This window comes from Pholcus phalangioides, unplaced genomic scaffold, assembly GCF_987345545.1.
Source record: "Pholcus phalangioides strain wild (caught in Gottingen) unplaced genomic scaffold, Ppha-v1.0 ptg000015l_1, whole genome shotgun sequence".
NCBI classification, from domain to species: domain Eukaryota; kingdom Metazoa; phylum Arthropoda; class Arachnida; order Araneae; family Pholcidae; genus Pholcus; species Pholcus phalangioides.
In genome coordinates, this window is record NW_028301608.1 from 103,551,939 (window position 1) to 103,565,454 (window position 13,516).

Here is a 13,516-nt window from a genome sequence, read left to right on the forward strand (position 1 = left end):
TGTGAGCTCGCAGGGCCTGTTCCTCATAAGTTCGGGTCCTCGTGTGTACGCCAGTGTTTCAACACTATACATTGGAGAAGGAAGGGGGGGTGTAACCTCTGCCTAAAATGCAAAAAGCAGCTAATTTTGGGGCCCACGGTAGCTTCTCCCATATGTCAATGAGAGAAACGGGGCCACACGTGTACTCATTTGAAATGATTCTTTTCTGGAGAGCCGCGGATGGGAAAGTTTGAGAGCCACTGCATTAGAGCACCGCAGAAATATACGCGAGAGAGAGAGAGCAAGCACATGTTTGATTTAAAATCTACAAATTATATGCAAGAAATTACGGTAATATATATAATTGCAATTTGAATTTTTATTGAACGCCGACAGTCACAACATGCGTTTGCGAATTTCATAATTTTTCATCTATTAAATATGTTAAGCGAATTTAAATAAAAGTGCTCAAAAAACAACCACTTGAACTAAAAAATCATTGTTTAATAATTTTCAGGTTGAGAATCAACAGAAAACAAATTTATTTCTCCCCTGAATGCCATCGGAAGTAAACGGTAAATTTTTATTAGGTAAATACCAATTTTTTTAACAAAATGATTAAGAAATGAAATAAAATAACGAAAACTAAAAAAAAAAAAGTTAATGATCTAAACGATAAAATAAACCAAAAAATGTTGTATAATAGAGTAAGAACTTGTTTTCAACTAAGATTTAGTAAATCGGATTGTACAACAAACTACCAAACAAATGTATAAATGGGGTTTTTTTTATGTAAATCTTAAGTTTTCTTGGAAGCAGAAACCAGCTGCTTCTTTGGAGGAAAAAAAAGTTCCTTGGAAAACTTTCATCTGAAGTGAAAAGAAAAAGCAACCAATTAGCTCACCGAACTTATGAAAATCAAAAATCCTGTTAAATAAATCATGATCATTTAGTCGTTAATTAAATATCATGTATTCATGCATAAACTTCATTCTGTGTAGTTTATCCACAATAAATTGCCGTAACCTTAAATATTCTTGGAAATCGTGCTATATTTTCAGCCCAAAATAGTTTTCAATGTCGAAATTAGTTTCGATTACGTATCACGGAGGGGAAAGGGGGGGGGGTCGAAATTCAAGTTATAAATGAACATAACGTCCAACGTTGTTTTGCCTTCATTGTCCCCCAAGCACGAAAAGAGTCGTCACAGCGAACGAGTCTTTTTTTTTCTTCCAGGAGAAGCAAAATATGAAAGCTCAGTTGCTGAGGGCTATTCTCGCTATACAATTCTTATTTGAAAAGCGCAATAGAATCGTCCGAATTGAGTGTGTTAGCCAAGTCTAATCTTATGCTTGGAGAACACTTGCTTGCTGGAAACCCTGATAATCGTTAATGTATTTCATGGAGACATAGGCGTAAGTATGGTTTTCTCAGGGAGGGAGGTTTTTACGTTTTTCCCTGGCGAAATAAAACTACATCCTCGGCTAAACCACTACCACCCCCCCCCACCCCGCATGGGTAGAACAATGCTTAGAGAACTCTAAATTACTACTAAAATCTACCCGAATCAGGACTTACAGGGTGTCCTGTAAGTCCTAATTAGGGCTTTCTCTAATCAATCGTTCGTCATAGAGGTATGGTTCTTAGTTGAAAGAATGTTCAAACTCTGTTCAAGAACTTCTCACGATCAGTTTCTGAGAGTGGTGAAGACATGGTGTGTGTCATAAAATGAATATCAAAATTTTTATACTGTTCCCCCCCCCCTCCGTTCTTCAACTTTCAATTAGAAAGTTATCAATAGGAAGAATGTTAGTTCAGGTGCCCACAAACAAGCAAAAGGTTTTCTTGTTTTTGACACTCATGAAATATTTTTAATGGTATCTTTACTATTTTTATATAGGGTGGTTGATGACGTAAGCACATTGTTCAAATCCCCCACCATTGTCATCTAAAGGTAGCAAACCCGAAACCCCCTTCCCATCGATGCTCACGTAATACTTGAATAACTCTTAAGGAGCCCCAAAAATTCATATTTTCCCAAGGCCCGAACTTATGAGAAACCGCCCTGCACATGCATGCTTAACCAACACCCGCCTCCCCCAAACAGACCTTACCTATGAGGGTTGTTACCCGTGACCAATAGGCCGTCTAGTCGATGGATCGCGAGAACTGTGGCCACATGATTCAAAATTTTTAGATTTCTACGATTCGGATGACCTAAAAATATTTACCTCGATAAAAATCTCAAGAGTACGTGATCGCGGATACTTTAATTTAAACCAACAAAGAATATAGATTTTGAAACGAACTTACTTCACGAATGATTACACCGATTCGGGAATCTGTACCACGACTTCGGGAATGTTTTCCGAATCTTGAGTGAATAAAGGTGGCCGTGGAATACGTATGTTCCGGTGCGATTCTTGTTCGGACGCTGAAAATCGTCGAACTCTGATGACTTTGACATTTTGGTTTTGCGATCGCCATTTCAAGTAGTTTTTCACGTGAAACCTGTTAAGAAGCATTGAGCGAAAAACTTTTAGTACTATGTTATCATAAATAAAGATTTAAAAAAAAAAAAAAACTACCACCAATAAAGTTACGTTTTCAATCCGAAATTGCAGCTCCTTAGTATGATTTCTCCAAGATTTGTTGACACTTCTCTCATGCTTGGATAACAAAATTGATTTTTTAAATATACACACGTTACGATAAAGGTTCTAACTCCGTTTAGGCACAGCGTGATAAGCTGAAGTTGGTTTCAAGCGGTTTTCCAACTACGATGCGTGAATACGAGCCAGTCTAACATTTAAATACAAAAATAGTCTCTACGCAGAGAGCAGACAGTACATATACACTTCGAGGCGCTAATGCGAGCCGATCGCCCCTTTAAAAAGTCTCGCCACAGAGAGAACAAACCTACAAACGGTACAAATATAACTCGTTCATTACACTTCACTCACTTCCGAAACATAAATGGCAGCACAGAAAAATCGGACAACACTCATGGCCCCCACAAGGGGTGGGCTGACAAAGCTCCAGTCCTGGGGCCCGGGATGATTTTCATTTTTTCAAGTCTGGTCGGGGGCCCCGTAAAAGATCCCAGCCTAGGGACCCTGCTTTAGGGTGTGGGAACCATGACAACACTAGATACGCACTCAGACTGTTGGGTACACACACACTTCCGGCACAACTCACTAGGTAGTAAAAAATTGCCCATAGATGGCGATAGACCCAGGTTTTGTGCTCGGTTTGAAAGAAAGAAAAGATTGTACGTATACACTACAGCACGATACCGACATGAAAATTCAAGCATTCACCAACTTCACTTCAAAATATAAAAGACAGGTGGCACCACCGGCGAGAACACGAAACAAGCACAAACATTCCAGCATGTAGGCCTACAAATTCGTCAAAAATTCCGAATGTGTACGAAGAGTATCGTGGTGAAGTAGTAGGCCTTTACTTCATACAGTACAACGTGCAAGGTTTTCCTTCTAGCCCATAAACTCTGAAACTTCGGGCCATTTTAAGAGCATCACTTTTATCCCCCCCCCCCGCGAAAGGGATTTTTCTGAGGCCCTATACCTGTCTAGAAATGCCCGCCTACCAATCTACATGCATACTCTCGAAATTTTCAACCAGATTTCATTTCCGTGAGGCCCGATTGGACCCATGCGTTACGCCAACACTGCTCAAAGTGTCGTGGTGAACTGCGATAGTGGTGATGCCTTTTTTAGTAGAACTCCTTGAAATACCAGGCTACTACTACTTAACCGCACACGGACCTCGTGCACATTCATCTACCGAATTTCTAACGATGAATACCGAATACGAACATGCCGAAATGCGTATTCTAAATACAAGCGTATTTATTTTGTCAGTTACGCTTGTTTCGTCTTGTTGGTGCTGCCATCCGTCTTCCATATTTTGAAGTGAAGATGGTAAATGCTTGAACTTTCACGTTGTTTTGTATCGTGCTGCTTGAATACTGCAGAAAACCAACTTCAGCCGACCACCACTGTGCCGTCAACGGGGTCGAACCTGGATCCTACACGACCGCACATATACTACTAAACCAGACATGGACCTCGTCCACATTCCTCTGCGAAATTTGCTGAACCTATATTTTAAGTTTATGGTCCGTCGCATTGTTTCAGATATTTTACTAATCCCAGGATTCAAAAAGATTGAGAAATGCTGCCATTGGCCTCATTTCTAACACACAAATTACAAGGCCTTGATCAATTTGCTGGAAAAATCGGCGACACGCTTGCCAGATTACTTATTTCATAATCTACCCTACTACTAACGTGAAAAATATGGTTAAAATTTCAATTTGTATACTCCTACCTGCACGTTAGAAGATTCCAAATGAAGTAGATGGTTATAAGGAACGTCGCAAGGGCCATCAAGCAACCAGCTTCCAAACTATTTCCTTCGAGCACTTGTTTCTTGGCACCTTCTACACATAGGAAGCTACTTACGCCAGCCAGCGGCGTCAGTAGGCAGAAACAAAGAATATCACTCACGAAACTTCGTCTGCTCTCAGAATCTGAAGTACTGCTTCTGATCCACTTGAGAGGGGATATACACAAAGAAATATTTATCAGAAAACATGAAAAGAAAACATCCAAATGCTGTTGTAGAGGTGAATATATTACGAATTACACTGTGTAAAGGATGTGTTACGATGACTAGAAAAGAAATACAGAAGTAACTGATATAACGATATCATAGGAACGTTGAAAACATTTTTATACACAGGTTTGAGCATTTGCAATATTGGCCCTTTCAATGTGAATTTCGCCGGGACCAAAGAAAATATCGTTATAGACGGTATCGTTATACACGGTTTTCATAGTTCACATTCGCCTTCACTGGGATACGAACCACAGCCCTCTTGCAGTCTGGGAATGTGCGCTACCACTACACTGTAGAAGCAATACCAAGAAGACATGCATCGGTTGTTTCACCGACATCTAATAATCGATACAATTTACGCCCAAGAAGACAAGTGTCAACTGTTTCATCCTTTTCCGGCGGGTGTGAATGAAATGGAGATGCCGGACATATAGACGTCAATTTATATCTTATTACAGCTTGATTACCGAGATTGTTATATTCTAGATTGGATAAACTCACTTCCAGATTCTATCACGTACAAGACAAAAATTATTCTTTGATTATTTATATAAGGACTATTACGATTACGGACTGATTATCTGTGGATGATGCTATATGATCACAATTTGTACGATTATTTATTTCATATTATTTATTGTATATATGTATATCATTGTTATTTTCACATAAATTAATAAATTTCTGGATACACCCATCCCCCGGGAAAGCTTCGATATCTCTCTGAGATGGGAAGCGGGGTGTGTCCGGTCCTTCAATGTTCAATGTAGAAGCAATGAGGAATTTCTTTGGAACGTATATGCTGAAGAGTACCGTGCGATGGACGGTCACAAGTAATCAGCTAATGGCTTGTAAACGACATCAAGACCACCAGATGGAGACGTATACCGTATGTAAACAAATATGTCCTCTTCATTCATTACCCTTAGCGGTCCACAGGTTTCTACCGGCACTTGGTTAGTAAATTTCATATTTTACATTTCATGCACCTTCCCCGCAATGAGGAAGGCCCCTGAACGCTTGTCCCTTTGCGGGGTTTTTTTTTTTTGGTATAGCTTAGGAGTTCCGCTAGTAAGAAGCCGAATTCACAGCGACCTTCCTATTATCGTAAGGCGGCCGTTACAACGAAGTACCGTTGTTTCCTGATGAGATTCACAAAAGGTTATCCCAGGGGGCACGTGTCCCAACGTAAAATATTAATTGAACACATGGACGAAGGGGATTTTTATTTTATTATGAGTGTTTTCCCCCCATATAAGTATTTCTAATTCCTTTTAATGAATCATAGAATTGGACACTTTTTTTCTTTGCTCGCTTTTGGCTGAGGCCTGCCTTTACTTACTGTCTTTTATCCTTACATACTTAATAGCGTATGTGCGTTTAATTTTAATTATAATACGCCGTGATCCGGCCTCGCGACGTATTTTCTATCATATATGTAATAGATGTATATTTTGGATCGTTTCATTACAGGAAATCATGTTTGAAAAATTATGACAAAAGTTGCAATTTATGATGTTTTATGCTAAATTAGATACCTAATCAACTCATTTCAACACTTCAAATCTTTATATTACGTCATTAATCCTTGCGGTCCGGAAAGGGTTAATACAAGTTATGCAGGAAAGCGGTCGTTCCGCAGAGGTTGCCAGGAAAGAAAAATTCACATTGCGTTTACTGGGGGACAAAAAAAAAATCCTTTCCTAGTTATTAAATCTCTGCGTAACAACCACTTTTCTGCATATCTTATCTCGCATTAACAAGTATAGAGGCCATCTTTCTCTAAGCTTTATTCGAACCCCTGCTTAACGGTCGCCCTCAGATACGGTCACGGACATTATTTTCATCATTTGTTGCATCGGACCGGAATCCCTGTATGGATACCAATCGTTGCAATTTCGATTCAAATTATACTCACTAGATGGCCACACAAGTTCTAATAATTCATCTACTTTTTTGGCTACTTTTCAGTAAAGGTTTAGCTTGAAGTTTTTGTTAATGTTAGACAACTCTGATGCCAATTTGTTGATTGTGCTCATATACAGTAGACTCTCGGTAACTCGACACCTTAAATGTGTCAACAAACATGTCGACTTAAGCGGATGTCGAGTTAGCGGGGTTTCGCTCTAAATTTTTGTCCGATCATTTTTGTGTACGTAATTATACGCATTCAAACAATTCGATTAAATAAAATGCTAATTCTCTCATTAATTTTAATTTGGGGTTGTTTCATAATAGAATCAAAACATATAAAAAAATAAACCTCATGAAAAAATAATCAAGTATATTTGTTTGTTTTTCTTTCCGCAGAGAAAACAAAAATTCTACACTGATTGTTCGGCTTTTTCCTGAGTGCGTAGGAATCGACGTATCACATCTACAGCTTTCAATGCATCATGGCGAGATGATGTAGATACTTCATCTGAACTGCGGGTTTTTTGATTTTCCGATTAAACTAACGATTTCAATTTTTCTATAGTTTGCAGCCAAAAGAACTGTCAAACGTGTTTTTACCTCCTTTACTTTTTTCGCCTTTGAAGGCAAGCGTTTGGTTAGGCGAAAAAATTAACCCATCTCATCACAATTAAACACATCTGCATCTTTATACCCTTCTATCATTGGCTTCAGAATATAATTCTTCCAATTTTCAACAGTTTCTTGAGATGCAGATGTGCTCTCTCTGCAAACTTTCCTAAAAACAATGCCATGGCGCTCTTTGAATCAGGTCAACCATCCACTGCTCGCTGTAAAATACCTTGATTGAGATTTTTTGCGAAATCCTTTGCTTTCTCTTGAATTAATAGTCCGGGTAATGGGATTGAGTGAGACCGAGTGGATTTAAACCACAAAAGAGTTGCTTCTACGTCACTGAAGTCTGATTTTCTTATGCGTTTTCTGCTTGGTTCATAAGATTCAAATACTGACAAAAAAATTTTCTTATTTTTGGCAAATGTTGAAATAGTGTTCCGTGCAACTCCATATTCTTTGGCGAGTTCACTCTGAGTTTTACCCGATTCTAGTTTTTTAATTTAAACTTTTGATTTTAAACTTAAAGTGTGATGTTTGCGTACAGCCATTGTATTCACGGCCGTAGATAATCAAGATGACAACCAAATGACATATTCAGCGTCTAACTAGGCTTTAGCTCTTTTTCTTTTACTCTTTTTCCAAGAAATCGTGAAACTGAGTACCACCGAAAACATTCTTTACAACAGACGATATCAAAACTCCCAATAGATAAGATTTTAATCTAATTTTGGATGCGGACAATATCCACACGTTTTTTGATCATGAAAAGAATGAAAGACCTTTTTTCGAAACTCCACTAAAATAAGAAAGCCAACAGATTTCAAACAATCATTCTTCACATACACGCCCCCAATGCAAAAAAGGGACCCATCATAGAGAGCAAAGGATTCTTAAAGTACCCATGAACAATGTCAAAAAATTCTTATAACTGATAATAGAAGGCCAATTATAAAAATCAGTCGTGGTGAAGGGACAAAAATCGTAGTCGACTTAAGCGGAGTTAAGCCAAACATGTGTCGAGTTAGAGAGGTTTTCCTACATTGAAATTAGTATTGTGCCAACCAAGGGAATAAGAGATGTCGAGTTATTCGGATAGTCGAGTTATCCACGTGTCGAGTTACCGAGAGTCTACTGTATTTTGCATGATTTCACGCTGTTTAATATGGTTTTTCCTAGTAAATCCTCGCTTTCTATCACTAAGAGAAGAGAGAACGAAGAGAAAAAATTATGTCATCGAATACGGTAAGAGAAAAACGTAAAATGGGAGTTCATGTTCTTGCAAATGAATTCTATGTCGGGAGGATACAGATATGATAAATTTTCAAGCAAATGGAACATTAGTAAGAAGAATGACTGCAAAACGGAAATCAAAAATAAATTTAAGATAGACGATGACTTGTCGTTGTAGACGATCGGTGTGTTTCAGCAAAAAGCGATAATTTATACCTGTTTCCGACCTGATTCTACAAGAAAAAACTCTAGAAGCTTCAAAAGAACTCGGAATTTGAAGTGTACGAATTACGAACTCGTGTGCGAAGAATGGAGTAAAAAATTGCAAAAAATTATGGAGGGATATTCAGCAAATGATATACCAGAGATACCAAACAGCCGGCTAATGTTAGAAGGGGGTTGAAATACTCAGCAAAAACAATCAAACATCGATTGATCAGTTTTTCCAAAAGATGTAAATTCAGTATTTAAACTTTGTAATATTTCTTTTGTAATTTTAATTTTGTATTTATGCAAAAATTATGTACTTTCATGATTTAAACGCTTCTTATACTGTCAGAATTTCATTAATTTGCAAACAAAGAACCATTTTAAAAGTTAATATTACCATTTTACATTTTTCAACAGGAACCCACTCCGATGCGGTCACCCTTCTTTTACGATCGAATTTTTTTGTTCCGCGAGTGTCCGCAAAAGAGGGGTTTTACTGTATGAACTTCATAAATTATATGATTTCACAGACCTCCGAGAAAGATTTCGGTGAACGAACAGTGACGAAAGTGTAGTTGCAAATTTCACATCTGTCACTTCCAGCAAGGCTCAACCATCTTTCCATGCAAGAGAGATGAATCAAGCCCACAGTACCTAGATAATAGTGAATGGTTAGAAAATTCTTGATGCATGCCCAAAATTTCCAAGGGTCAGTTAAATCATCCAATTAAATGTCGTCTTCGTAAACTCATTTACCTGCGCAGTTGCAAGGCGACAGGAGATCTTCGAAGCTGTCTCCTTCGTGGCATATCCTGCAGAAAGGTCCACTGCTTGCTGCAGGGGATTGGAACTTCGCGAATTTCTCAGCCGATATTGGAATTTCGACAGTCGTTGTGAAGTTGTCGTGGCGTCCCGTGGGCGTGAAATTATACACGTATAAGCTGCCTATGTTGATATTAGCGGGTGGTGTAACGAGGCAGAGAGTCGATTCTGCTCCTGGGGTGCCATTTGACTGCTCGTTGCTCGAATCTCCTGAACTCCGCTTTTCGCTTGATCCATTTTCTGAAGAACTGTCACGATCGCTGCTGGGTGCCATCAGGAAAATAAACAGATCTGGAAAACCAAAACAATTTTATGCCATCAGGACACCCAGAAAACACAAAGTCATATTTCTTTTCCCTAACGTTGTCTAGTTCTCTCATTCTTTGTAAATGCCTAATAATTGACATTCATATTTGTTACGGAATTTTTTCTCAGTATGCTCTTTGGGCAATTTGGCCGTTGCAGGTGGATCTGGCGCTTGGCCGAAACAACCACCATCACCACTACTACTACACTACACATGCACCTCGTTCATATTCCTCTGCGAACTAACGAATTGGTACATGTTCGAATGTGCGTATAGTGAAACTATCGTGAAGTTTGTTTCAGTTTAATGCTTGTCATGTGCAGTGCGCCATCTGCCATCAAGTTTTTTTAACTATGACTAAGTGTGATATTTGAATAACTGAATCGTTGTAGGCATGTAGCTCTGTGGCGAGACTTTGACGGGGAAATCAGCCCGCATTTGCGGCTTAAAAAGTTGGGAACCACAAAAAACCAACTTCAGCAGACCACCACTGTGGCGAAAGTGGGATTTGGACCCGGGTTGCACCATAGCTGCCGAGGTGAGCAGTCGCATCATTATGTGCCCCATCCGTTACGTTATGGCCTTCCCTTAGGGCGAACGCAACTGCCAAAGTTGGTCGCAACTGGGGGGGGGGGAGAGCGGATATTATGCTTCGGGCGCTGAATCCACCCTTTTTAACTGCTGTTTATGCATTCCAAGTACCACTGTGGCAGCTGTGGGGTTCGAACCCTCGCGATGCGAGTAAGCTACTATGTCCACTCGACCACCACAGCGGCTGTATCGGGTTGCGGCCCTGGTCTGGTTCCCCGGATGGGGAAGCTGGACAGAGGGCGGAAGGACCTGTTCCTCATAAGTTCGAGACATGGGCCCCAAAAAATCATATTTGCCTTTCATATGTAGTTTGTCTTTGAGTCAGGGGTGTACGCAGGGAAAGGTGCACGTGGGCAGTGCCTAAAATACTAAACGCAACCAATTTTTGGGTCCTGGGCACATGCCCCGTTCGTCCATGCGAGAAACACGCCTTGTCACTAAGGGCACCAAATGAATTAATTGGTCTTTCTACATTACACGGGAAGTCAAAATGTGTGCTTGCCCCGGCAGACAAAGTATGTAATTGCGACACACACAATGGCATTTCCCTTTTTTTTTTTCTAAATCTGTTGAGAAATACTGTATAATGTACTTTTTTACGTCTGATCGGAATTATAATCGAGGGTTTTATAATAATTCCGTATCGCGTGTAAAAATTTCAATGAATCCACTACGTTGAATAAATTCATCGGGATTTTTTACAAATTTTCAATAGCGAATACGGGCCTAAGAAAATTCAATTCAATTAGAAAATACTGGTTTGAAATTAAAGTAATTTAACGATAAACAAGGGGGGCTACGATCAAGATGGTTGCACGCTTCGAATCAGCTTCATCGATGGTCAAGATACCGAATTAGGCCGGTATTACACTGTAAAAGTTTTATAAAAGTGCTTTGATAAAACTTGAAAAATACAACCAATAAACTGATCGGTTGGATAAGCTTGAATGTAACCCATCAGCTTATTCGTTGTATTTTTCAAGTTTTATACAAGCAGTTTTATAAAACTTGTATAATGTAATACCGGCCTTAAAGAAATTTCAGATTCAACTGCTATGAGATATCTAAATGAAGCGTGATCAAAAGGAATATAGATTAAACTATCTAAATTTCTTTGATCACGCTTCATTTAGATTTCTCATGTATAGTAAATTCATAAAGTTTTTAAATGACATTGATCAATTAAAAAAACCACAAATTGACTAAATTATAACGCTAATAGAACATACCTCAAGCGGAGTAGAAATATTTTCTAATAAAATCAAAACTGATTAGAACTCTCCAGAGGATTTGCGTAATCCAGAAAACCAAAACAGTGGCGACAAGGCATTTATAATAATCCATTAGAAAAAAATCATATCTGACGATGCACAAAAGTAGGATTCACGGAGTAAACATTATTGCATTAGATTCAGCAGATCTTTGGCGTTATTTTGTTACACATGCTCTATTGCCCTATATGTTGGCTACTGGATCAGGGTTTTTTTCGCCAATTATATTGTAAATAAATACAGAGTACGATCTTCAGATCTTGATGCCTCAACTGGTGATCATATCCCCATAATGATCATGGTTTTAGCCAACGTGATTTCGAATAAGCAAATACCTTAATTCGAGGCTACTTTGCACATAGAGGTGGACCAGAGAAGGCGCAACTTTCATTCTTCGACATTGCAAGGGGGCGCCTAAATGCGTGCTTATCCCGGCTGACCAAGCATCTAGTTGTGACCCTGCGTAAAGGGGTAATTTGGCATCAATCCTGAAAAAAGACTAATCGCTGCCTAGAGGCTATTCTATAATGACTTTTCCCGACAGGACACATTATCGCTCAATTCATGAATTTGAGATAGTGATGCATCCACTATTTTGGATATCGTTTGCTGAACATATATTTTCAAGTTATTTATAAGAAATTTTATCGGACTTAGAAAGTAAATGCTATTTATTATGTAGTTTTTACTTCGTTTTAGGCGTAATTCAGCTCAGTATCAATCCTATTGCGTTCAAAATTAATATTGTTTCTTGTTTTTGGGTAAAATAATAATGGGGAAATTCGCCCCCCCCCCCCCCCCCCCCCATATTGCATGTTCAGAACTGTTATCTTGCGAGAGTGCCAGGAAACTCTCTTCAGAACCATTCAGTTGACTATTTGTAGTGACAGTTACTTTGCTCTCTTCATTAACGCTTTATATACAGACAGACAATTCAATTTTTCTCGTCGCTGCTCAGTCCGAGGGGACTGCCTGGCGACTTAGACTGGCTATGAAGGGACAGTATAAATAGACAAGTTTGTGAGTGTTTGTGTAAATGTGAAGTGCTTGTAGGTAATATAAAGGAAACAAAACACAAACATACCATCCGGTAAATGCTACCATCAGAATACTACAAAGATCAGCCATGTATATAATTCATCAAAATGTTACTCTCTATGCATTTACGCTTTACTTTTTTTAAAAATAGTCTTTGTTATAACTTGCTACAGTGTTGTGTGTGAAATTAACATTGAACAGTTATACAGAGTGGGCAAAAAGTCCGTAGAAACTTTAAAAATGCATAAAAACCGGAAAAATAACCGAAATAAAAAACGGTTTCCAGTGTTACCACCGGTAGGGCACGGGAATTTTTTTGAGACAGAAAAAACCCCTAAAAAAACAGCCGATAAGTGGAGCAGGTACGAGCGTTTTCGGTGGAATTATGCAAATGAGACGGTTATATAAGAACTTTCGCTCCTAATCCACAATCAGTTCACCGTTGTAAACTGTGTATGTGAACAAGGATGATAAGTGCGAAATATAAAGCTTCTTGTTGGGTTTGGGACTCGCCGGCAATGTGTTATCCCTTGTGGTGGTGGTCATGTGGAACACATACTGCTGTAATAAACGATTTGGATGCATTCTGTTCGTTATTTGCGTATCTTTCTTTTGATTTGTATACGTCAGCACCACCTATTGGCTGTTTTTTGAATTATTTTTTTCTGCCTTAAAGAAAAATCCCCGTGACCTAGGGGTGCTAACCCTGCAAACCGTTTTTTATTTCGGTTATTTTTCCGGTTTTTATGAATTTTTACAGATTTTTCAGACTTTTTTCCCGTCCTGTATTTACGCGTTAAGGTAAGCTTTTCGTTAATGAGTAAGTGATTGATAATTATAGATAGTTACTTTTCAATATTACGTTGCATATCATATTCGTCATAGTCATGTATCT

The 13,516-nt window shown here is 38.8% G+C and overlaps 1 protein-coding gene across 1 annotated transcript; it reads right to left on the bottom strand.

Annotated features, from left to right (window-relative positions):
* Positions 1-339: 339 nt before the first annotated feature.
* On the bottom strand, positions 340-11,863 carry LOC149077235 (E3 ubiquitin-protein ligase MARCHF2-like). The gene is made up of 6 exons (XM_089242768.1): positions 11,542-11,863; positions 9,349-9,705; positions 9,125-9,246; positions 4,333-4,556; positions 2,293-2,490; positions 340-848 (listed from the first exon to the last, which is right to left on the bottom strand). Exons 2-5 carry the CDS (start codon positions 9,686-9,688, stop codon positions 2,304-2,306), a joined length of 873 nt encoding a protein of 290 aa, XP_089098894.1. The 5' UTR covers positions 9,689-9,705; positions 11,542-11,863; the 3' UTR covers positions 340-848; positions 2,293-2,303.
* Positions 11,864-13,516: the final 1,653 nt, after the last annotated feature.

Coding starts and splice junctions, on each gene's coding strand:
- LOC149077235 (XM_089242768.1), bottom strand. CDS start 9,688: ATGGCACCCAGCAGCGATCGTGACAGTTCTTCAGAAAATGGATCAAGC. Junction 9,247..9,348: donor GTCGCCTTGCAACTGCGCAG/GTAAATGAGTTT, acceptor ACTATTATCTAG/GTACTGTGGGCTTGATTCAT. Junction 2,491..4,332: donor TGGAATCTTCTAACGTGCAG/GTAGGAGTATAC, acceptor GCTTCTTAACAG/GTTTCACGTGAAAAACTACT.